General features: G+C 48.8%; 1 protein-coding gene across 1 annotated transcript in view; it reads left to right on the top strand.

Moving 5' to 3' along the window:
• RIN2 (Ras and Rab interactor 2) overlaps window positions 1–24,648 on the top strand; it is a 93,794-nt gene that overhangs the window by 13,826 nt on the left and 55,320 nt on the right. The window contains exons 3-5 of the mRNA XM_015405999.1: window positions 5,385–5,479; window positions 19,776–19,968; window positions 23,732–23,846. Of these exons, the coding sequence (XP_015261485.1) occupies window positions 5,385–5,479; window positions 19,776–19,968; window positions 23,732–23,846 (403 nt within the window). The remainder of the gene's footprint in view (window positions 1–5,384; window positions 5,480–19,775; window positions 19,969–23,731; window positions 23,847–24,648) is intronic.

Here is a 24,648-nt window from a genome sequence, read left to right as displayed (position 1 = left end):
GAGCGGTTCCCTTCCCGCCCCTCATATCCCTGTGATCCTAAATGTGTCATGTGAGAGTGGAGTCTCAGAATCCCTTGATAGACGAGGCATCATTAATCTGTGCAGATGAAGCAACAGTGTATATTTTTGGATCGAGACTATACAATTTAGCTGGTTCAGATCAAGGTCCAAATAGCCCAGCGATATTTTCGGAAGACCCTTAGCCACCAGTGGCCCGTCTTCTGCCCAAGTCCAGGGTCCAGATTGGGAGGCAGGAAGGAGGCCCGTTTGGCAGGAACCACGACCTCAAAACTGCTTCTCATATTTTAAACGCTTGTTAATGTTTCAGCATTTGGTGAGTTTCACACGTTCTGCACATTTTGATGCCCGTATCGAAGTCTTTCAGAAATTCTTGTCACGGCTAGGGGTTTCAAAAGATGGTGGGCTGGGCCTTGGAGGGGGCCTGCTGGGCTTGCCAAACTCCAGGTGGGGCCTGGAGGTCTCCTGGAATTACAACTGCTCTCCAGACCTCAACGTTCAGTTCCCCTGGAGAAAACATTTGGTGAACTCTGTGGCATTAGACCCTGCTGAGGACCCTCCCGACACAAACCCGGCCCTCCCCAGGACTCTGCCTCCAGGTCTCCAGGAATTTCCCAACCAAGAGTTGGCAACCCTGGGGCCTGCCCAAGCTCAGATGCTCAAGAACTTCAGAGGCTGTTTAAGTGAGAGGCGGACACAAGACTGTCCAATAAACTATCTCCAGACAGGCCAGCAGGTGTAGTGGTGTAGCCAGTTTGGCGTAGTGGTGAAGTGCGCGGACTCTAATCCGGGAGAACCGGGTTTGATTCCCCACTCCTCCACTCGCAGCTGCTGGATGACCTTGGGCAAGCCATAGTTCTGCCAGAGCTGTTCTTGAAAGAGCTGTTTCTGTCAGAGCTCTCTCAGCCCCGCCTCCCTCACAGGGCGTCTGTTGTGGGGAGGGGAAGGGAAAGGAGTCTGTAAACCGCTCTGAGACTCCGAGTGAAGGGGGGGGTGTAAATCCAGTCTCCTCCTCCTCCTTCTTGGTATCCTTACCTTGAGAATCATCTCTTGGAAGTGAACGTGGATCACAGAGCTCCGGGATTTGTGAATCAGACTTCGGTCACTGACCACATACCACTACCACAGGCAAACCTGCCACTTTTCAAAGAAACTCAAGGAAGGGGAGTGTTTTAATATATCCCTTGGTATTGCTCTGCTTTGCATGTGCTGACCAAGGACAGTGAGGGCTCTGTAAACAAAACAGAGGCATAATCCAGTTTTATTGTCGGTGAGGTATTAGAGCCCCGCTATATGTTTACACCGTCTGTTTGTCTAAGATAAGCTATTCCGCAACACCTTTCATTTTAGATGTGTGAATTGCTGTCAGTGAGGAAGGATTTCTAGCATCCCACTGCATGAGCTGCCGTTGTAAGTCTCGGGAACGTGCTTACCAGATTTGTGTATTTATACCCCACTTTTCTCCCCTAGCAGTTCAAAAGCAAGAAATGGCAAGTAGATAAATAGGTACCACTTCGGTGGGAAGGGAACAGCGTTCCGTGCGCCTTGGTGGTTAGTCATGCCGGCCACGTGACCACGGAAACGTCTTCGGACAGCGCTGGCTCTTCGGCTTGGAAACGGAGATGAGCACCGCAACCCTAGAGTCGGACTCGACTGGCTTTCGAGCAAGGGAACCTTTACCTTTACCTTTTTTCTCCCCAGTGGGTCCCAAAGTGGTGTATGGTATTTTAAAAATATAACAGAAACAGGGGAAAGATGGGGGAAAAGTCTTGTGAGGAGCCTGCTTCTTTTCTCTCTCTCTCCCCCTTGTAGCAGATCTTCTCCCTAGCTCTAGGTATATGACCCCCAAAGTGAGGGTCTGTCTAGAAGTGATGGGTGACTGTGGGGACACGCTGCCATTTTTAAAAAGTGAATGCCAAGCCTGGAACTCCTTAAACTTTGTTGGGAAGAGGAGCAGGGGGAGGAATAAGAAGAGGCAGCGGCGGCGGCAGTGGCGGCGGCTGGATTTATACCCAGTTCTTCACTTGGAGTCTCAGAGTGGCTTCCAATCTCCTTCCCCTCCCCACAACAGACACCCCATGAGGTAGGTGGGGCTGAGAGAGCTCTGATAGAAGCTGCTCTTTTCAAGAACGGCTCTGAGAGAACTATGGCTTGCCCAAGGTCATCCAGCAGCTGCAAGTGGAGGAGTGGGGAATCAAACCCGGTTCTCCCAGATTAGAGTCCACGCACTTAACCATGACACCAAACTGGAAGTGACTTTAGACCACTTAACAGCTCTGAGAGAACTTGTGACTGACCCAAGGTCACACCAGCAGCTGTATGTGGAGGAGTGGGGAATCAAACCCAATTCTCCCAGATTAGAGTCCACGCTCCTAACTGCTACACCAAACTGATTCTGGTCAGGACCATCATACTGGGAGGGGGATCAAGCTCTCCCCCCTTGCTGCTTTTCCTCCCCAAAATGGCACTGGGGGGATTATTTGCTTGTACACACACACCCTGTGCCGTTTGGGGAGAAAAAGCAATGGGGGGGAGACGGAATCCTCCAGAGTTGGCCTCCCACAGTTCAGTCTAAAGGACTTCCCAGCTGGAAACTCACTTTTCAAAAGGATGGGACAAATCTCAGGGACACCCGTTAGGTCTAGATGGGCTCTAAAAGCGCTTTGGACACTTGTAACCGTGGTCACAGGAAGACAAACTCAACCAGAGCTGCAGCTGCTGCTGGCCACCAAACAGGGTCTTCCTTACTTCCAGCCATATTGAAGGTCAAAGGGGCACTGCGGAAGGACTAGCTGTCGCTGGTGTCGAGTTTAGACACTTGCCAAGGCTGGGGGAAAAAACAGTAAAAGGGCTACCAGCCTAACAGGCTGCGATCATACACACAGTTAGACCTACCATAGGTGCCAATGCCGGGTGGATTTAAAGGGCGCAGTCAGACAACAACATCTGGGAAGCGCCCCGCAGCTGTTGGCAACCCATTCTGCTCTGCCACGGAAGCGGAGTTCAAAGATACTGGGGAAAATCCGGTAGTAAATGGGCTGCGACGGGCCACGGACGGACTTTCCTGTATCCGATCGCTCCAGTGCGCCCTCATGCCTTTGGGATGGTTTGATCAGGCCATCCCGACTCCGTGCTGTTTCCCCCCCCCCTCGCAGTAGGCACATCATCGCAAACGCCATAGGGAGCCCTCAGTGCGGAGGTGCGATTAGTCAATTCCTTGTTTAAGCGCATAGGAAACAACCAGTACACCCCCCCCCCGACTCACCCGCAGTTGCGTCTGATCGCACAACTGATGGGCTGTGCCCGCAGCTTTAAAGGGAGGTGTGATCGTACAACTGCGGGTCAAATTCCTCCGGAGGGAATAGCCTCGCTTCCCCCCCCCCCCCCTTTTATCTGGCGTGTGTGACCGCACCCACAGTTTTGCAGTTCTAATGTTTTCGATGGCAGCAGCTTCTCTAAGAAATGGACTGTTGATTTAGAAAAGGATGCCAGGAAGAAGGGCCTTTGTCTGAGGTATGGTTTTAGGAAGCTGGTTTTTAAGTAATTTATTTATTCTTATAGAAACTGCTCTGCGCTTATTTGAGGCAGGGAAACAGTATATAGCACGTATGGAACAAAAATGTCAGTCAGGAAGGGATGCCAGGTGGCAAAGGAAGAATCCAGCTTGGTTTGGTACGCTTAGAAACTCTCTTACCCGAAGAGTTAATTTGTCCGTAGCAGGTGTCAGCTATGCTGCCATGGGGGTTAGGATGGTCAGGCTGTGTCAGTGTAATTGCTCTTGCATTCCTTTCTGTGCTTTGCGCGCTGAAACGCTTAGCTGTAAAGATGTGCAGGTGGGAGTTGTGGTGTCTGCCTTTTCCAGGGAGCCGTGGGAGAGTGCGGGTTCCCAGCTTCGGCTAGAAACGGTTTGCTAGCTTTATCCTGCGTACGGGAGGGTGCCTAATTGGCCAGCGCAGTGGGGGCGTGTGTGCATACGAATGCCCTATATCCTATTATGCCCAAGGGGCAACTGCCACTCTTAACAGTGCTCAGGTTAATGCATCTATAGCTCTTCAATAAAGTATTACCTTTCCTGGAAAAGTGTGTCCTACGTTGCTGGCTGTGGGTTCTGACATTTCATCCTGTTTCCCTCACTGCCCGCGTTGCTGGCTGTGGGTTCTGACTGCAAGATAGTTCTATATCTGCCTGTACCAAAATGGAACTGGATAGTATGTTTGGCCTCCCTAGTGTGAGCTGAGTTCTCCTGTGTCAGAATGACTGCTTTTTGCTTGCTGGAAAAATGATGGGGTTTGGATCAGTAATAGCTCTCGCTTGATTTTGTGATAATATTAAGAATATACTCTTTTTTTGGTTGCATTAAAGCTCTCTCAGATCAGTGTGGCTTCATCACCTGGTCTGAGATGGCCCTTGTTTTACCTCACCCCAGATATGCGGCCCCTTTCCATAGCAGAGCTATAGCAACATTAGCCCGCTTTATGGGGCCATGAGGAGGATTGTTGAAATAACGAATCATAGAGTTGGAAGGGACCTCCAGGGTCATCTAGTCCAACCCCCTGCACAAGGCAGGAAATTCACAAATACTCCCCCCTCCGCACCCGCAGTGACTATTGTTCCATGCCCAGAAGATGACAAAAAACCTCCAAGATCCCTGGCCAAACCGGCCTGGAGAAAAATTGCTTCCTGACCCCAATGCACGTAGTGCTTTATGAATCTTAAGGTAATGATCCAGCCCAAACTGGCCACGTTGCAGTCCCGTTGCTTTCAGTGAGAGAGTTAAGCAAATCTAATACTTCTCCCATTTGGTTGGATCCCGTGGATCTGTTCTGCTAACAGCCGTGTTTTCCCCGGAACACCCGTGTTGCGAGAGACTCTTGCGACGGGGAACCACTGACAACTGCATGATCCAACCCTTTGAATGCTGAATCATGCCTTTGTCATTTATAAACCTGCAGCCTTTTGCTTTCTTAATTCTCCTCTACTCTTTTGTTGCTTTAGTTAAAAGTTTTGTACGTAAGCTGCTTCGTGGGTCACGTTTGACGGAAAGGGGATGTGTATATTGTTTTTTTAGATCACAAAGGAAATATGATCAACACTTCTTTATCTAGTTATGTGATTAATACGAAGGCATTTCCTGGCAATTTCTCAACTGTACTCGGCATTAATAACTTCTCAAGGCAGAATTACTTCTGAATTACTTGCCTTTCATCCTCCCTCCCTACCCCCCCCCCCCGCACGAACAAAAGAAGCCACAATCTGGCAGCGTAAAAAGCATTTGTAATCTTGAGTGATTCATCCAGCCTGTGCTTCCCTTTCCACGCCGGTTCTGTTTCTTCTTTGACATCATACTGTTTCTGTTCTTCTCCTAGCTGATCGACACAATCGCATCAGAAATCGGAGAACTGAAACAAGAAATGGTACAGGCAGATCTGGTGCTGGAAGATGGCTCCACCAGTATACAAAGGTGAGTCTGTATAGTATTGTTCTGTAGTAACCTGTGGAAAGTGTCTGAGAGTTGATTGTGCTGCTTCAGTTGGGAAGGTGATATTCTCCCCTATAGTGTTTGGTGCTTTGGATAAGCTTTAAAGCAATTTTCTTGGGTTGGTAGCTGGTGCTGGAATCATGTGCAAGTGTGTTCATCTTTCTTGTCTGTTTTGTTATTTGGACTCCCCGCTTTCTGAAATGAGGGATGATTCCTTGGGCACCTTGTTTATGGAATACCCATGCCCTTGAGGCCTGCCAGGCCAAAACGTTTCTGTTTAATCAAGCTTTTAACTAACGGACTGATATTTTTAACATAAATTTATAGACTGGTTTTAGCCTAAAAGGTGTTTTAAATTGTTTCATCTTTTACATCCTGTATATATTTACTGATATTTAGTGTCTCTGCCAGCCAACTCGACAGACCTCCAGTTATAAATCCATGTCAATGTGAGGAAACACATCCTTAGAATCAAAAGGACTCTTCTGAAATAATTATTACATAGATGTTAATGAAAAAAACATTAACTGTTGAATTTCAACCAGTCAACTTATGTGTGGTATATGTCATAGGAAAATTTGTCATGTTATAGTGAGTATTTATTTATTTATTTATTTATTTATTAGTTTGATTTATATCCCGCCCTCCCAAAGGCTCAGGGCGGTTCATATGCGGCAAAGCCGAGTGTAAAATACAATAAAACATATAGTAGAATACAATAGTTAAAATCACAATAAAACCTTCCTCTTATACGGTGCTATACCTAATCATCCAAGATCGTAAATGTAATATCAATAAATAGATATAGGATTTTTAATAATTGATTTTTGGCACATGCATTTTTTTCTCGTTTAACATCCATTGCTATGCCACTGCTCTTTATCTTATACTATCTTTTACATCAGCTGATGCTCTGCTGTGTTTAAATTACTTTTGTGATGATTTATATTTTTATTACATTTTGTAAGCTGCCTCAGGTCGGTTTGTTGGAGAGGCGGCAAAGAAATTTTCCAGATACATAAATAGTGTTTCAAATCAGACAGTCAGCAGTATGTAGAATCTTCTTTAGGAACTGGTTGTGAAATTAATCTAGCTTCGGGCTTGGCCATTCTGTCTTCGTCGCATCAGCAAAGAAGCCTCAGCAACAACCGTTCCATCTAAACAAAAGCAAGAAATTTCCAGACCTTTGTAGTTAAAGTACGTAATGATCATTTAAAATATCTCATATAAAATATCACCTTACAATCCAAATGGCTAATGGCCCGGAATGGTGCAGTTGGTGTGCTGTGTTTACAACAGTATGCCTCACTGTCATCTTTATAATAGTGGCAAGGAACCTTGCTATTCGACAAGTAATTTTATTTATTTTATTTATTTATTTATTAGATTTATACTCCACCCTCCCCAAACGGGCTCAGGGCGGCTGACAACAGAGGCAAATGCCATAACAAACAGTTAAAACAGCATAAAAACAATCATTAAACAGCATAAAAACAGTCATTAAATAAAGTGCGGTGCTCTTGATGTTAAATCTTCTTAGTCCAAGATGGGTTCCATTTGTCAAGCCTAACCTGACAACATACGTTCTTTGGTCATCCTAGGTGTCTGCCCAGGGCTGGCTCACCTCCAGGTCTAATCCACCGTCGAAGATGGCAACTCGGTGGTGGTACTATGACAGCGGCGGCTCCTATGCAAAGGCCTGGCGGAAGAGCTCCGTCTTGCAGGCCCTGCGGAACTGTACCAAGTCCCGCAGGGTCCAAATCTGCTCTGGGAGCTCGTTCCACCAGACAGGAGCCGCCGCCGAGAAAGTGATCCCTGTCTGCAAGTAGTAATACTAATCTATCCTGATTTGACCTTCCTGGGAAACGAGACACAGTGGTCCTCAGAAATCTTTTGCACTCAGTCTCAAATCTGGGTCACTGGAATGGACGTGACCAGTGTTCCCTCTAAGCCGAGTTGGTGTCAGCTAGCTCACAGTTTTTTAGCCTGTGGCTCACACATTTCTGTCTTAGCTCAGGAAGGATGGCTCCAGAGCAAACTAATTTCTGCAGTAGCCAAATCGCTCCCTCATAACTTTAATGCTAGTAGCTCACAAGGTAGAATTTTTGCTCACAAGACTCCAGAGCTTAGAGGGAGCGTTGGACGTGACCAGTCCCCAGTGGACCCTCCTGTCCCAGTTTTTTTTTAAAGCATCCCACTGAAGCAGCCCTCTAACATTGCAAGCAGTAGAATGTCTAGGCGTGCCTTCGTGAAATACTTTCTGTACTCATAATTCATTATGTCAGTAAAGTCTGCTGGAAGAGTCAGGGGAGAAGAAGTAACTTGCCTGTAAAGAAGGGTGGTTCTCAAGATTTCTACTAGTCCAACATCAGTTTGAGAGTCTGGTATCACACACTTTGCTTTACTGAAGGTTTGGCTGCATGGAAGCCAGGGCTCCTCAAGTATGCTTCTGAGAATCCAAGGCCAGCCTCTTAAAAGGTAAAGGTAAAGGTCTCCCTTGCTCGAAAGCCAGTCAAATCCGACTCTAGGGTTGCGGTGCTCATCTCCGTTTCAAAGCCGAAGAGCCAGCGCTGTCCAAAGACGTTTCCGTGGTCATGTGGCCGGCATGACTAAACACCAAGGCGCACGGAACGCTGTTCCCTTCCCACCGAAGGGGTACCTCTTTATCTACTTGCAATTTCTTGCTTTTGAACTGCTAGGTTGGCAGGAGCTGGAACTAGAGACAGGAGCTCACTCCGTCATGTGGCACCCGGGTCTCGAACTGCTGAACTACCGACCTTCCACAGCCTGCAATTCAGCGTCTTAACCACTTGAGCCACCGCAGCTCCAGCCTCTTAACCCCAGTACAAAACCACACCATGAATTTGCCATTTCCCAGTACGTCAAGGCTAGAAGGCCTGGAGACCTACAAAAGATAATTTTCAGCCAATAGTTATTCGGTGCTTTATACACCCAAGGATGTTATTGAGCAGAGACTGAGTCCAGTAAGACCAACAAGGGCCCCGGTCACACGGGCCAGATAACGTGGGGGGGGAGGCATGGTTGTTCGCCCCGGAGCAAAATAAAGCACGGTAGCCCGATCACACGGTCCCCCGAGTCTCCGTGCTTCAGCTGGTAGCTGGCGATCACACGGCGATGCTGCAGCGTGGCAAAGAAGTGGTGCAGCGCGATCACACAAGTGTTTCGCGTTTGTGCGCATGCGCAGTTCCGCGGAGCAGCACTGCTTTCAGTTTCGTGTTTGTGCTCATGCACTTACGAAAAACATCTGGTTTGCGACGGGATGGGGATGGGCGCCGGATGCCACGGGATACTAGCGCTCCCGCGATCAGACGCCTGCCTGTGCTGCGCGTTTTCCTGATACTAGTGCACTTTCCTTGGTACTTTTTAACTCCGCATCTTCGGTGGGACGCCACGGGTTGGCCACGGGTGTGCTACGCTTCCCAGATGTTGCGGTGTGATCACGCCCCAAAAATCCGCCCGACATTTGTGCCTTTCGCGCAGCAAATTCTCCGTGTGACTGGGGCCAAAGTTTTATTCAGATGTAAGCTTTTGTGTGCAAAGCACACTTATTCAGACAGATGGAATAAAACCAGCTGTTAGGAGGGGCCACTCAGAGCCAAGATGCAGATGCAGAGCTGAAATTGGATTAGGTGGCCGGTAAGATCAATGGATAGCAGCAACTTAGCAAGAGTTAACAGAAAGATGGGAGGATGAAGCTAGAATCCAGCAGATCTTCCAAGTGGTCTCTGTGCTTCACACCCATGGGATTCAGTGCGCACGTGCTGGATCAATCGGTGCTGTAGCAAGCTCTATTTTAACGGATTTTCACGCCCAGTCCCTCCGGGCATGCGCAGGAACCCCACTGCGCATGCTCAGAGGGGTGGGCGCGGACATCCCACCAATTCCTTTCTTACCGCCGCGTTGGAAAGACCTGTTTCTCCGTCGGTCCAAGACAAACCAAGCTCAACCCTCAGAAGGAAGTACTTTTTTACCCAAAAGGTAATTAACATGTGAAATCCATTGCTGCAGCAAGTGGTGGCGGTTACAAGCACAGACAGCTTCAAGAGGGGATTGAATAGACGTATGGAGCAGAGGTCCATCAGTGGCTATTAGCCAGAAGGTATAGATCGGGGTGGTCAGACTTGTTTAACACAAGAGCCACTTGGAATGAACGTCAGATGTTTGAGAGCCACAAGACATGAACAAATATCACACACATTTTTATTGAAAAATATGCACATTTGCTTTTTACAAACATTAAATGAGACTGCCAAAAATGAAAACCAAAGGGGTAAAACCAGATATTGATAATGATATCTATATGTCCAATGATATGTATTCGTTTGCTAATGATAATTATTTGTCTAAGAGAGAGAAAAAGAGAGAGAGAGGTGGAAAGAAAGAATGAAAGAGGTGGAAAGAAAGGGCATGCCTCCCCTTCACTTCCCCAGCCACCCTGCCGGGAGCCACACTTTGGCCCCGGTCACACGGGCCGGATATCGCGGGGGGGAGGATAAGAACATAAGAGACGCCAATGTTGGATCAGGTCAAAGGCCCATCCAGTCCAACACTCTGCGTCACACAAAGGCCAGAAATACCAGGTGCCATCAGGAGGTCCACCAGTGGGGCCAGGACACTAGAAGCCCTCCCACTGTTGCCCCCACCCCCAAGCACCAAGAATACAGAGCATCACTTGCCCCAGAGCCCCTATCTATACCTTGTGGCTAATAGCCACTGATGGACCTCTGCTCCATATGCTTATCTAATTCCCTTTTGAAGCCGTCCATGCTTGTAGCCGCCACCACTTCCTGTGGCAGTGAATTCCATGTGTTAATCACTCTTTGGGTGAAGAAGTACTTCCTTTTATCCGTTCTAACCCGACCGCTCTGCAGTTTCATGGAGTGCCCACGAGTTCTTGTATTGTGAGAAAGGGAGAAAAGTACCTCTTTCTTTACCTGCTCTTTCCCATGCATAATCTTATAAACCTCGATCATGTCACCCCTTAGTCGTCTTTTCTCCAAGCTAAAGAGCCCTAAGCGCTTTAACCTTTCCTCATAGGGAAAGTGTTCCAACCCTTTTATCATTCGAGTTGCCCTTTTCTGCACTTTTTCCAAAGCTATAATATCCTTTTTAAGGTGTGGTGCCCAGAACTGCACACAGTATTCCAAATGAGGTCTTACCATTGATTTATATAGGGGCATTATTATATTGGCTGATCTGTTTTCAATACCCTTCCTAATAATCCCCAGCATAGCATTGGCCTTCTTTATTGCAGTCACACACTGTCTCGACATTTTCAGTGAGTTATCTACTACAACTCCAAGATCTCTCTCTTGCTCAGTCTCTGCCAGTTCAGACCCCATCAATGTGTATTTATATTTAGGATTTTTGGCTCCAATGTGCATCACCTTGCACTTGGTCACATTGAACCCCATTTGCCATGTTGATGCCCACTCGCCCATCCTTGACAGATCCCTTTGGAGTGCCTCACAATCCTCACTGGTTTTCACCACCTTGAACAACTTTGTATCATCCGCAAATTTAGCCACTTCACTGCTTACTCCCATCTCCAAATCATTAATGAACAAGTTAAAAAGCAGTGGACCAAGTACTGATCCCTGCGGTACCCCACTGCGTGGTTGCGTGAGCAGACGTCCGGTGGAGGTTCCGTGGAGGTCCCGAGGAGGTCCCGTGGGTAGGGGGGAGGTGCCGATCACAGGACAATCCTGCGTCGTGGCAAAGAAGCGGCACGGTGCGGCAAACGGGTTTGTTTTTTTTCTGTACACCAAAGTATGCGCACGCTCCGTTGGGTGCTTGTGCGCATCCATGGAGACTTGGGGGGGGAACACCTTTTTGCAAGGGGACATGGGCGGGCGCCGGATGCCACCGGAAACGCGATCAGACGCCCGCCCGTGCCCCGCGGTTACCGGAAACTAGTACCTTGGAGGTACTAGTTTTTTACCCCGCATCTTCGGCGGGAAGCCTCGGGTGAGCCACGGGAGCTCTACGCTTCCCAGATGTGGCGGTGAGATCGCGCCTGGAAAATCCGCCTATCTTCCGTCTCTCTAGCGTGGCTAATGTTCCGTGTGACCGCAGCCAATATGTGTGAAAGAGGCTCCCAAACCACAGTTTGGCCATCTATATCTGGGGTGGTGATGCTCTGTATTCTTGTTGCTTGGGGGGACAAGAGTGGGAGGGCTTCTGGAGTTTTGAAGGAAGGTTCCAAGAAAGGATAGATCCTTTATTGGGAATCACTGAGGATTGCTGTATCTGAATATGCATTATGGATGTCTACATATATCTTTGAAATGTTGAATCCAGCATGATCTTGGAAAAAATATTGAAACGGATTTGGAACCGGGGGTCTGTCGAGTCAGCTGGCAGAGACACTACCACATCCTTATAGTTCAAGGACAGCTCAAGGACTTTTTTGAATTGATCACAAATGATGATTGCGGGGAAAAACTCCACCTGTGAATTTCTACCTGTGATCAACTTTACCAGTGAATTTCTACCTGTAGTTGACGGAAAATTTGTTCTGAGTACTTTATATGTCTTACTATTATTAAATTCATGGGTTATTGGTGTTAAAATTTGGGCACATGGATTTCCCCCCCACCCTGTTTTCATATACTGCTGTGCCACTGTCTTTCATCTGGTAATCTTCCATGGCAGAGTGGATACTTGAATCCGGGCCTTCCATATCCTAGTCCAATTCCCTAACCACTAGACCAGCTAAAATCTAATAAGGCATCTAAAACTGAATAAGACGGATAGGCTGTCATCGTTTCTCACACTGGGCCTTGGGCACTAGATCCCCCCTCCCCATCTGCTTTTCACTTTGGAGGAAGCTCTGAGCTCTCTCAGAGAGACTTTTTGCAGCGTTCATTGAAAAATTTGGATAAATATTTTGGTATTTGGCAACCTTGTGCTTGGGAATATCTGTTGAACTCCCCGAGGAAGGCCCTGAAACAGGAGGATATCTGGACCTCTGTTGGAAGAAGACTGAGCACTTATTCAAAATAGACTTAAAGGAGTCCTCCCTCTTAAAATTTTTGTATAATTAAGGAGGACTGATATTAATAAAGGGGTTGTGCAATATCTTTTGTGATATGTTAAGAGACGATACTTAGATGTCTTGATATATGATTCTTTCTATGTATTAAGGCTTATATGATAAATAATATAGGGTGAATAAACTGTAAAAATATAAAACAAAAAATATATAAAAATTATTTGAGATATTTTATAATCGTCTGTAGCATGGTATTTGCTGATTTTGGGGGCTTACTCCCCTGCACTTTCCACAGAGGAGCGGAGTAACAGAAGACCTTCAGTGCCACCTAGAGTTGCCAACTTACAGGTGGCACCTGGAGTTCTCCCACTATTACAATTGATCTCCAGACTCAATCCTTCCTCTAAGCCGTGGAGTCCTGTGAGCAAAAATTCTACTTCGTGAGCTCCTGGCATTAAAGTTGTGAGTGAGCCATTTGGCTACTGCATAAATAAGGCCCCTGCCACACGGCAGGAAAACACAGTGAAAAGCGCGGCTTTAAAAAGCTGCACCAAAGTTGCAACGCTGCAGCGGGATCCCACGGATCCCCGAAGCCGCGGCGCATCGCTCCCCGGCACAATCAGATGCTGGGGAGGAAGAGTCAGAGGGAAGGGGGAGGCTGCCGAACTGCGCATGCTCAAGCATGCGCAGTTCGCCCGGGGGCTGGGATGTGCCGGCGCAAGGACGCGCCGGCCAATCCCACGGCTGGTTTGAGGCGCTCTGCTTCGGAAGAACCACCCAGGTAGGTGGTTCTTTTTAGTGTGGGTTTTCGGGCGGGAGGGACGGACGGATCGGGGACGGGCAGGCAACGATTCCCAGATGTTGCCGTGGGATCGCGCCCGTTTGCTCCGCCCCCGTTCTGTCTCGCTCCCGGACCAAAACCCCTCGTATGAACAGGGCCTAAGTTTGTTCTGGAGCCCATCCTTCCTGAGCTCAGACAAAAATGTGGGAACTGGAGGCTAAAAAACGGTGAGCCAGCTCACACTAACTCCGCTTAGAGGGAACACTGTCCAGACCGCAGAGATCAGTTCCCCTGGAGAACACTGATGTCTTGGAAGGTGGATTCTGTGGCGTTCTGGAATGCTGAGGTCCCCCACCCTCCCCAGGCTACACCCACCCCCCGAAATCTCTAGGTATTTCCCAACCCAGAACTGCAACCCCTTTCCCACTGACTAATCTGTGCAGGGATTTGTGAATTATTGGGTTAGGCGTTCTGTGATGTGGAACTTTGTTTCTGGGGCACAGGTAGATGCTGGTGGTATCCTTCTGCTCAAAAATAGCTTGCTTTTTCCTGGAATGCAGACCTAAGAACATAAGAACATAAGAGACGCCAATGTTGGATCAGGCCAAAGGCCCATCCAGTCCAACACTCTGTATCACACAGTGGCCAGAAATACCAGTGCTAATAGCCACTGATGGACCTCTGCTCCATATGCTTATCTAACTCCCTTTTGAAGCCGTCCATGCTTGTAGCCGCCACCACCTCCTGTGGCAATGAATTCCAAGTGGTTATCACTCTTTGGGTGAAGAAGTACTTCCTCTTTGGGTGAAGAAGTACTTCCTGTCCCCGCATCTGGACACTGATCCGCTGGGAATTCTGGTGACTGTGTGCCTATCCCTGGCGAGCACAAACCGTTTGTTCCGGAATCGGTGCAGTGCCATAGAGCCCTTCATTGTGAAGTCACTTAATGAGTCTGTTGTAAAGGCAGTGCCAGGAAATACTGGCGGAGGGAGTGAATAACCTTTCCTTGTGATCTCAAGGGCCGCTTTTCGACATGCTCGTAAAGCTCACGGCTTTCTTGCCCTGCGTCTCAACTTCTGCCACGTTAGATTGGTTCTGTAATATCTGCTTTTGACACAAGGATTTGCAGGATGCTTTTCAGTTGGGAGGTAAGGGAGCTGAAGCTGTACAGTCCACACTACGTGATCGTGAGTCTCTGGAATGTGGGAGCCAGTTTGGTGTAGTGGTTAAGTGCGCGGACTCTGATCTGGGAGAACCGGGTTTGATTCCCCACGACTCCACTTGCACCTGGCTGGATGGCCTTGGGCAAGCCATTGCTCTGACAGAGCTGTTCTCTCGAGGGCAGTTCTGGAAAGAGCTCTCTCAGCCCAACCTACCTCACAGGGTGTCTGTTGTGGGGAGGGGAAGGGAAAGGAGTTTCTAAGCCGCTCTGAGACTCCGAGTGAAGGGCGGGGTGTAAATCCAATCTCCTCCTTTCCCTCCTCCTCCTCCTCCTCTCTAGACTGCAAGTATAGTTGAGCATCATCTTTTTTTCTTTGAAGCACAGATTAAATCAGGGCCCCCTAATTTGGTGTCCGTGGGGGCCATGGTGCCTGCTTGACCCTTTTTCTGGCACCCGCCAAGTGTTTTAAGGAAGTGGGTGCGGCCATGTAGTGCTTTTGCCCAGGAAGGCGTCTGATTGCCTATCTGAGATGTGATTGACTCTGCAGATTGTTAAAAATGTTGCTTTGGCCAGCTGCTGCCACCACAGAAGAGCGCCGCGTCCAGGGCTTTTTTTTGTAGAAAAAGCCCAGCAGGAACTCATTAGCACAATAGGCCACACCCAACAGCAGGGGCTCATTAGCATATTGGGCCACACCCCTGCTCATTAGCACATTAGGCCGCACCCCCATGTTACCAGAAGTGTGGTCATCCAGCCACACCCACCTTTTGCTTGTTATTCTGTTTACCTTGTTTGTGGTCAAAACCCAGGGCCTTTTTTTGTAGCAGGAACTCCTTTGCATGTTAGGCCACACACCCCTAATATAGCCAATCCTAATGAGTTTCGGCTGTTGGGTGTGGCCTATTATGCTAATGAGTTCCTGCTGGGCGTGGCCAACTTGGGAGCCAGCCGGAACTCCGTTCCTGTGCGTTCCTGCCCAAAAATAGCCCTGGCTGCATCAGTGAAGTTAAGCTGTGGTAATCCACAGCCCCTATCTATACCTTGTGGCTAATAGCCACTGATGGACCTCTGCTCCATATGCTTATCTAATTCCCTTTTTGAAGCCGTCCATGCTTGTAGCCGCCACCACTTCCTGTGGCAGTGAATTCCAAGTGTTAATCACTCTTTGGGTGAAGAAGTACTTCCTTTTATCCATTCTAACCCGACCGCTCAGCAGTTTCACTGAGTGCCCACAAGTTCTTTTATTGTGAGAATGGGGAAAAGTACCTCTTTCTCTACCTGCTCTTTCCCATGCATAATCTTATAAACCTCGATCGTGTCACCCCTCAGTCGTCGTTTCTCCAAGCTAAAGAGCCCTAAGCGCCTTAACCTTTCCTCATAGGGAAAGTGTTCCAACCCTTTTATCATTCGAGTCACAGGTCTTATCAATTGCCTTCACCCAGTCTTAGCTATATTTGTTGCTCAGTCACTTCTGCATCTTGACGCTAATTAGTCCTTCCTGGCAACACCCTCCCCACCTTCTACCTGTATGTAACGGCTGGTGACTTGTGTGCGTGCACACGAACGTTTATACCCAGAATAAAACTTTGCTGGTCTTAAAGGTGCTCCTGGACTCAAACTTAGTTCTGCTGATTCAGACCAACACGGTTACCCACCTGCGTCTTATTTATTTCTATTTTATTTTGCTATTTTTCTCCTGCCCTACCGCACTGGCTCAAGTGGTTAAGATGCTGAACTGCAGGCTGTGGAAGGTTGGTAGTTCAGCAGTTCGTGACCCGAGTGTGCCGCATGACGGAGTGAGCTCCCGTCTCTAGTTCCAGCTCCTGCCAACCTAGTAGTTCGAAAGCAAGAAATTGCAAGTAGATAAATAGGTACCCCTTCGGTGGGAAGGGAACAGCGTTCCGTGCGCCTTGGTGTTTAGTCATGCCAGCCACATGACCACGGAGACGTCTTCGGACAGCGCTGGCTCTTCGGCTTGGAAACGGAGATGAGCACTGCCCCCTAGAGTCGGATTCGACTGGCTTTTGAGTAAGGGAAACTTTTACCTTTACTTACCCCACTGTATCTATATATCTAATTCCCAAATTGCCCCCTGCGTGCGGATATCTAAATCCACACATCGGGGGCACCTGGGGGGCAGGGAGATTTTCCTGCACACTTGGGGCAGTCCCCAGGAGTGCAGAAAAATCTGAAAACTTGGGGAAAATATGAGCTGGGGGGAGGGAAGGAGTGTGGAGGAAATTGGCGAGGCCCAGTGGCTGGCAGTCATTTGGGCCTCGCAACCGGAGCCGGGGGTGGTGGAGGAAATTGGTGAGGCCTGACGGCTGGCAGCCACTTGGGCCTCACAACTGGAACTGGGGGTGGTGGAGGTGATCGGCATTGTCCGGTGGCTGGCAGCTGCTCGGGCCTCGCAACTGGAGCCAGGGGTGGTGGAGGAGATCGGCGAGGCCTGGCAGCTGGCAGCTGCTCAGGCCTTGCTGCCTGAGCCAGGGGTTGTGGTGGAGGAGGGGTGGAGGACACCGGGAATGGGGGAGGGGAATTGACAGGTTTGTAGGCTGGCAGCTGCTTAGGCCACACCACCAGTGTCCGGGGATGGGAAGGAAGGCTTACCTGCTGCTGCTGCTGCTTCCTCCTCCTCCTGCTCTGTGTGGAGCTCTTCTCCCCACCCACCCCCCGCGAGTATCGCGGGTCCCCTTTCTTGTGTTATCATATTTATGGTCACATCCAGTGTCCTAAGAACGTTTGTAGATGTCGTTAGAGGCAGCATGATGCTGCTCGAAGTGTCTTCTCAACTCCCCGTGTGGCTGCATTTTCCTTGTAGGAATTTCTGTACAAACAGCTGTTCCATCTCAGAGGCAGTAACTCAGCGGACTAAGTACTAGGCAGAGAGTCCATATATGCTGTTTATGGGTTCTTTAGGAATATAAAAAAAAATTCTGTCTCTGTACCTTTGGAAAGTCTAGCCTTGAACTGTGCATTGTTGCATTGCAAAACAGAAGCTGTGTGTGTGTATTGGGCCATCCTTAGACTTTAATTTGTTTATGGGGGAATAAGCTCTTGGAAACAACCACTTATTGCATCGTTTGAAGATGAGAGAGTGATAAAGGTAGGTGTGTGTTTGCACAGGGATTGCCTTACAAAAGTGAATGGGCGTAAGCATTGCCTGGAGATTAATCTGGCTTTCCAAGACTTCTCCAGAAGCATGAAGAGAGAGCTCAGTGTGATGGTCAAACTAGGACTTAGGAGAACCAGGTTTAAATCCCCACTCAGGAAATGGGTAGTTGTAGTATAATATAGTATAGCTGTTGTATAGAGACTTTTCCAACTCAGATCCCTAAATGGGGAGGGGGAGAATACGAAGGCTGGCTGAGTTTCCTATTATGTTATTGTGTTTACTAGGAGTAAGGCCCATTGTGGGAAGAAATACAAAGAGCTCTAGAAAGAGGCTCCAGGTGAGTATCCCGGCTTTGGTTGGTGGGGTGGTGGAGGTAGGGGGGAAATAGAGGGAGGCGAGCCATGTTTATTTCCTTCTGCTTAGCTATAAGGCAGGGCTGTCTCAAGTCACTTTGCTGCCTCAAGTGGGTGTATGTGAGGAGAGTCACATGCTGTGTCTTCTGGGTTCCAAGGGTCTGGAAAGCGGTTCCATAGCCAGTTACACGGTTGCCAACTCTGGGTTGGGAAATACCTGCAGATTTGAGGGGTAGAGCCTGGGGAGGGCAGGGTTTGGGGTGCGGAGGGACTTCAGCAGAGTATAGTTCCATAGAGTCCACTGCCCAAAGCAGCCATTTTCTCCAGGAGAACTGATCTTGGAGATCTCCAGGTGCTGCCTGGAGGTTGGCAACACTAAGGGGATGGCCAAGTTTGTTGAAGGACTTCAGTGAGGTATCTCTCCTTATTATAAAAAGGATTTGGGGTGGCCACTGGCCTATGGGGTGGCGAGAGGAAATGCGCTTCCTCAGCCATTGGCCTGCTGGCTGCCACTCGGGGCAACTAGCGTGCTATTGGCTGGGAGGGAGGCTAGCCAGTTTGGCGCGCATGTGGCTGGAACGGGCTCACCGCCACGTGCGCCGCTTGCTCGCTCGGGGGCCGGAGGGAAGAGGCTGCCGCTTTGGCATGCTGGGCCCTCGAGTGGGCGGGGAAGGAGCCAGCCCACCTGGCTTGGCCCGCTGCCACCGCTGGCATGCAGCACTGTGGATGGGCGAGGCGCGCGGGGGGGGGAGGCGCAAGCCTGGCCGCCGGGGAGCCGCCGCGCTCTCCTTTGCCAGTGTGTGTGTGTGGCCCTCCGGCGGGCTCTCTCTAGGGCCCGTTGCCTCTCTTCCCGCAACGAGCCTTGCGCCTTGTAATGCCATAAAGCTCACCCTCCAAAGCAACCATTTTCTCCATGGGGACTGATCTCTGTAGTATTCGGAGAGACGTCCAGGCCTTCCCTTTCCCTCCACAACCCCTCAATTCAAGAGCTGCTTCCCATTTAACACTTTAACTGATTAACAGTTTACCTGACTCCCTGCTAAATCTAAATAATACTGGACAAGTACCCACTTTTGTACTTGAAACAATCCGATAGACATCTAATCCAAATGTTTGACATGGTATTTTACGATTCTACTCTGTTTTAAATTCTTATTTTAAAGCTGTTTTAACTTTATTGAGACCAGTGTTCCCTGTAAGCTGAGTCAGTGTGAGCTAGCTCACAGTTTTTTAGCCTCCAACTCACACATTTTTGTCTTAGCTCAGGAAGGAGGGCTCCAGAGCAGACTAATTTATGCGGTAGCCAAATTACTTGCTCACAACTTTAATGCCAAGTAGCTCAGAAGGTGGAATTTTTGCTCACAAGACTCCACAGCTTAGAGGGAACATTGATTGAGACTGATGTAAACCGCCCTGAGCCCGCTCATGGGGAGGGTGGTATATAAATCAAATGAATGAATGAATAAATAAATAACTAAAATATACGGGGTGATCGTGCCCAGTGTCCTAAGAACGTTTGTCTATGCTGGTATAATACATTTCTAAAGGTTAGTGCTAAAAGAACTTCAGGTAGTCTGATGGACCTTTGGTCCCTCCAATTTGTGTTGATCTGAAACAATAGAATGACGCTTGAGTCCAGTGGCACCTTTAAGACCAACAAAGTTTAATTCTGGGTATAAGCTGTCGTGTGCACGCAGAATTAAACTCTGTTGGTCCTAAAGGTGCCACTGGAGGACCCACACTTTGTTCCATTGCTAAAAAAACCTGTTCTGTTTTGAAAGCACCGATTTCGTCTTGAGAGAGCTTACAAATTTTGCTTTGTAACATTTTCTTTCTTTTCTTTTCTTTGCAGCCTGGAGAAAGACATGAGTGATTTGTGTCCAGATCAAAAGAATTTAAAAAGCTTCCCGCGGGACTCTGGATATGACAGCCTCCCCAACAAGCTCAGCATACTCGATAAACTTCTTCATACGCATCCCGTTTGGTTACAGCTGGGCCTGAGTGATACCGAAGCGGCAGAAGTCCTGCAGACCCAGCCTCCAGGAGTAAGAACCGTTTCCTCTTTGGCATTTAAAAGCAAGAGGCGGGCTCTTTTGGGGCACCCTGTCTGATAGTCCCACCCGTGCTGCCTTCTACAGATCTCGAAACTGACCTCGCGCCCAGGACTCCTCTCCTCTCTCTTGCTCAGATGCTTGACACCCATTCACACACAAACACATCCCTGGGAGCGAGATCTCCATCCCTTGAGGAGGAATCCCCCCCTTGCTACGCTAAACTAAAACCCCAAGAGGAGGAGATCTTTTCACTGTTAGTTAAAATGTTAGTACTGTTAGAGTTAATGTCACAATATACTTGTAGAGTTCTTGCTTATTAAAAGGTAATGGTAAAGGTTCCCTTGCTCGAAAGCCAGTCGAATCCGACTCTAGGGTTGCGGTGCTCGTCTTCGTTTCCAAGCCGAAGAGCCAGCGCTGTCCGAAGACGTTTCCGTGGTCATGTGGCCGGCATGACTAAACACCAAGGTGCACGGAACGCTGTTCCCTTCCCACCGAAGTGGTACCTATTTATCTACTTGCAATTTCTTGCTTTCGAACTGCTAGGTTGGCAGGAGCTGGAACTAGAGACGGGAGCTCACTCCGTCATGCGGCACTTGGGTCTCAAACTGCTGAACTACCGACCTTCCACAGCCTGCAGTTCAGTGTCTCAACCACTTGAACCACCGCAGCTCCGGTTCTTTCTTATAACAGTTCGCTATTTATATGTTATTCTATTAGTTGTTATGAGAGAAATCTCTGATCATCATCTTATTCTTCGCTTCAAAAGGCCATTTCCCAAGTCCTCCTGCCTTTACTTCGGCTTTCTGTCTCTGAAATCATATACCACTCTGGCAGGTCCTGCTCCCTTTTCTGCTGCAGAGTCCTCTTCCGTTCCCGAGGTAACAGAGTCACTAGACTTCTTTTCTTCCTCTTTGGACTCTTCCTCTTCCCCCAGCTGTCATCTCAAGAATTCTTTAGCTTTAGAAGTGGAGTCTATCTTCTCTCTTCTATCGTTGATTTTAAAGATGACACCTTCCGGAACCGCCCATCTGTACGATATCCCATTTGTTTAAAGAAAAGAAATTAGATCCTTTTAGTTTTTCCTCTTTTGCCTGATTTCAAATGGAATGTCCTTTAACGTTTTGATGATTACATTTCCCATTTTCAGTGGAGTTGCTGAAGTTGCTTTTAAAATGGTGCCCCTAGTTTGTCTTCTTACAAACTTGATCACTATTTCTCCAGGTAGGCTATTATTTTTTAATGTAGTTGGAGTATGCCCTGTAGGCTACTCCCGTTTCGTTTACAAGTTCAACCGCTGTTAAGCCTACTACTGGAGCGATGAGTTCACTGAGCACCTTCAGATCTTCTCGATCTGTTTCAGGAACCCCCTGAAACCTGAGAACCATGTTAGCTTTTTCCATCTGTAGCTGGCTAACAAATGTGAATACTGGGGAAGTACTAAGTCAAGTTGATCAGCACACTCCTACACGCGCACACACACACACACTTTATAATATTGTCTTCACATCGCGACAGATTGTCGGACTACCTCGTCCAGTGTTGTTCTCAGTGTTTGCCTGAGAACTTCTGAACTAGGACTCTCTGATACAAAGCCATGTGCTCTGTCTGAGGAGCCATGTAATTGTGGCTTCTGGTAAGGCTCAGGTGAGCGATTACCACAGCTGTGGCACATCAGAGCGCCTGAGCACTGCGAGTCCTGCGGCTCACACGAGCACATGAAGCTGCCTTAAACTCAATCAGACCCTTGGTCCACCAAGGTCAGTATTGTCTACTCAGACTGCCAGTGACTCTCCAGGGTCTTTCACAGCACCTGATCTTTTCAGCTGCAGATAGCAGGGGTTGAACCTGGGGTCTTCAACATGGAAAGTATATACTCTGCCTTTGAGCCACAGCCTTTTCCCCTAAGCTTGGAGGTATGCAGGGGTCATTTCCTGCCGGAGCGCACAGGAGCGGAGCTCCGGCAGTAAAGAGCCCAGGGGGCGGGCACATGCAACAAGCCCCACCCCCTGCTCCCAGCAGCCCTCCCAGCAGCAAGAAGCAGCAAGGTAACTTGCAGAGCCCCCGGCCCCCTGGTCCAAAACAGTCCAGTGGCACCTTTAAGACCAAGTTTTATTCCGGTACAAGCTCTCCCTCCTCTGCGAGGACAGATCTGCATCTCTCTCCCCCCCCTCACATAGCTAGCAATCCAAAACAGCCCAGTGGAACCTGAACGGGGGGGCTCTACAAGCTCTCCCTCCTCTGCGAGGACAGATCTGCATCTCTCTCCCCCCCCTCACATAGCTAGCAATCCAAAACAGCCCAGTGGAACCTGAACGGGGGGGCTCTACAAGCTCTCCCTCCTCTGCGAGGACAGATCTGCATCTCTCTCCCCCCCCTCACATAGCTAGCAATCCAAAACAGCCCAGTGGAACCTGAACGGGGGGGCTTGCCTTCTGACACACTTCCGGTGATGTCAGGGGGTGTGGCATATGCAAATTTTTTTTTCCCCCAATAGCTAGCAATCCAAAACAGTCCAGTGGCACCTTTAAGACCAGGTTTTATTCAGGTACAAGCTCTCCCTCCTCTGTGAGGACAGATCTGCACGTTCCCCCCCCCCAATAGCTAGCAATCCAAAACAGTCCAGTGGAGCCTGAGCGGTGGGTGTTGCCTTCTGACACACTTCCGATGATGTCAGGGGGTGTGGCATATGCAAATAAGTTATGCTAATGAGCTATGCTAATGAGCTCCTGCACCTCTTTTTCTACAAAATGACCCCTGGAGGTATGTATCCTACATCTTTCCTCTGTGAGGTAGGACATTTTCCTCCTGCATAAGGAGTAGCCGAAGTGGCTTTTCCATCAGTGTCTTCCACCTGCCACTGAAGCTGGAGGAAAGCTTCAGGCTTTGCTGACCGGAGTGGTAGGACACGTGCCAAGATCTGTGAGTGAAAGGGGAGGCAGGCTTTGGGTTTAAAGTGGTAGCTGATCATGGGTAAAGGATGCGGGCTCTCATAAAAATGTTTGCTAACATCTGGGTTGGGTTTTTAACTTCATTCTGCATGCACGTTTTACAGAACTGAGTGGTAGAAGCTGAAAATTAGAACTTGGATGCATTGTGAAGAGTTAGTAGCCATTGATTGCAACCGGTGTTCCCTCCAAGCTGAGTTAGTGTGAGCTAGCTCACAGTTTTTTAGCCTCTGGCTCACCCATTTTTGGCTTCGCTCAGGAAGGAGGGGGCTCCAGAGCAAACTAATTTATGCAGCAGCCAAACCACTTGCTCACAGCTTTAATGCCAGTAGCTCACAAAGCAGAATTTCTGCTCACAAGACTCCACAGCTTAGAGGGAGCATTGATTGCAACTGGGTAGCCATGTTAATTTGTTGTAGCAAAATGAAGCAACCCTCCCGTGGCACACTAAAGACTGAACAGCATTTATTTCAGTTTGAGCTTTTGCAAGTGCTGTGACTTACAAAAGCTCATATTGAAATAAATGCTTCAGGTGGGTAGCCGGGTTGGTCTGAAGCAGCAGGACAACGTTTGAAATAAATGCTGTTCGTCTTTACTGCGCCCCTAGACATTTCCTCTTGATTACTCATGGGGCAGCTTACCTAGTAGAATATTAACCTCTGGCATGTGCCTCTCTATTTGAATTCCTCAGTGGTTAATCATACTGACTCAGCCAGAAGAGAGGGCTTGCAATGACATTTTTTCCCCAGAAGATTGCTAATGCCTCTGTTTTAAGACCTTGCTTTTGTGTATAATTCTTATTTTAACAGACCTTCCTTGTTCGGAAGTCCACAAGAATGCAGAAAAAGGTCTTATCTCTGCGCCTGCCAACGGCTGAGTTTGGTTCGTGTCTCAAGGAATTTGCAATAAAAGAGAGCACATATAGTAAGTAATGTAAACACGCGCACACAGTCTTGCGCTTTTTAATCTCCTTTTCTCGGCGCCGCTATCATAGGCAGGAGAGTCCTGTGCAGCAGCTGATCTCCAGTGACATTGATTGAGCCGGTGGCTCTCTCTAAAGCCTGTGTCAGGAGGGCGACGGCAACCCCCTCCTGACTACGCAGGGAATCAACCCCGTAGCTCTCGCCATTGCCGAGAAACCGGTCCTAGACCGTTCCCGGGAGGTCCCGGGACCCTGGGTCAATGTCCACAGAGAGGCGACAACCCGAAGAAGGGAGGGTGTCGCGGCCGCGGGACCACTTGGGCGGGACGTCAGGGATCCGACCGATGGAGTCAGGGTTGGAGGGTGGCAGGTAGAGACCGAGACTCATTGGAAACCCGGCTGGTTGCTCGGTTACTTTAAGAAATGGGCGGTGGGCGAAACAGGTGTGGAGGCTGAACAAATAAAAGAACCACACAGGTGAAGCCAGGGAGGAGCGAGGGAGAGTTGACGAGGAGACAGAGAGGAGGGAGAAGGATCCATTCGGACTCGTCTACGCAGGGGTCGTTTCGTAGAAAAAGAGCAAGGGGAACTCATTAGCATAACTTATTAGCATATGCCACACCCCTGACATCACCGGAAGTGTGTCATAAGGCCACACCCCCTGACATCACCGGAAGTGTGTCATAAGGGCACACACCCCGCCCCCAATGGTCCCGGCCGTCACCACCAGCCTTGCAGCTCCACTGCCAAGCCCCATGAGGGGCCTGGCGGTGGACCTGCAAGGCCGGCGGGAGGGCAAGGAAG

Source organism: Gekko japonicus, unplaced genomic scaffold, assembly GCF_001447785.1.
Source record: "Gekko japonicus isolate JY-2015 unplaced genomic scaffold, Gekko_japonicus_V1.1 scaffold388, whole genome shotgun sequence".
NCBI lineage: Eukaryota > Metazoa > Chordata > Lepidosauria > Squamata > Gekkonidae > Gekko > Gekko japonicus.
This window is presented reverse-complemented; position numbering and strand designations above follow the sequence as displayed.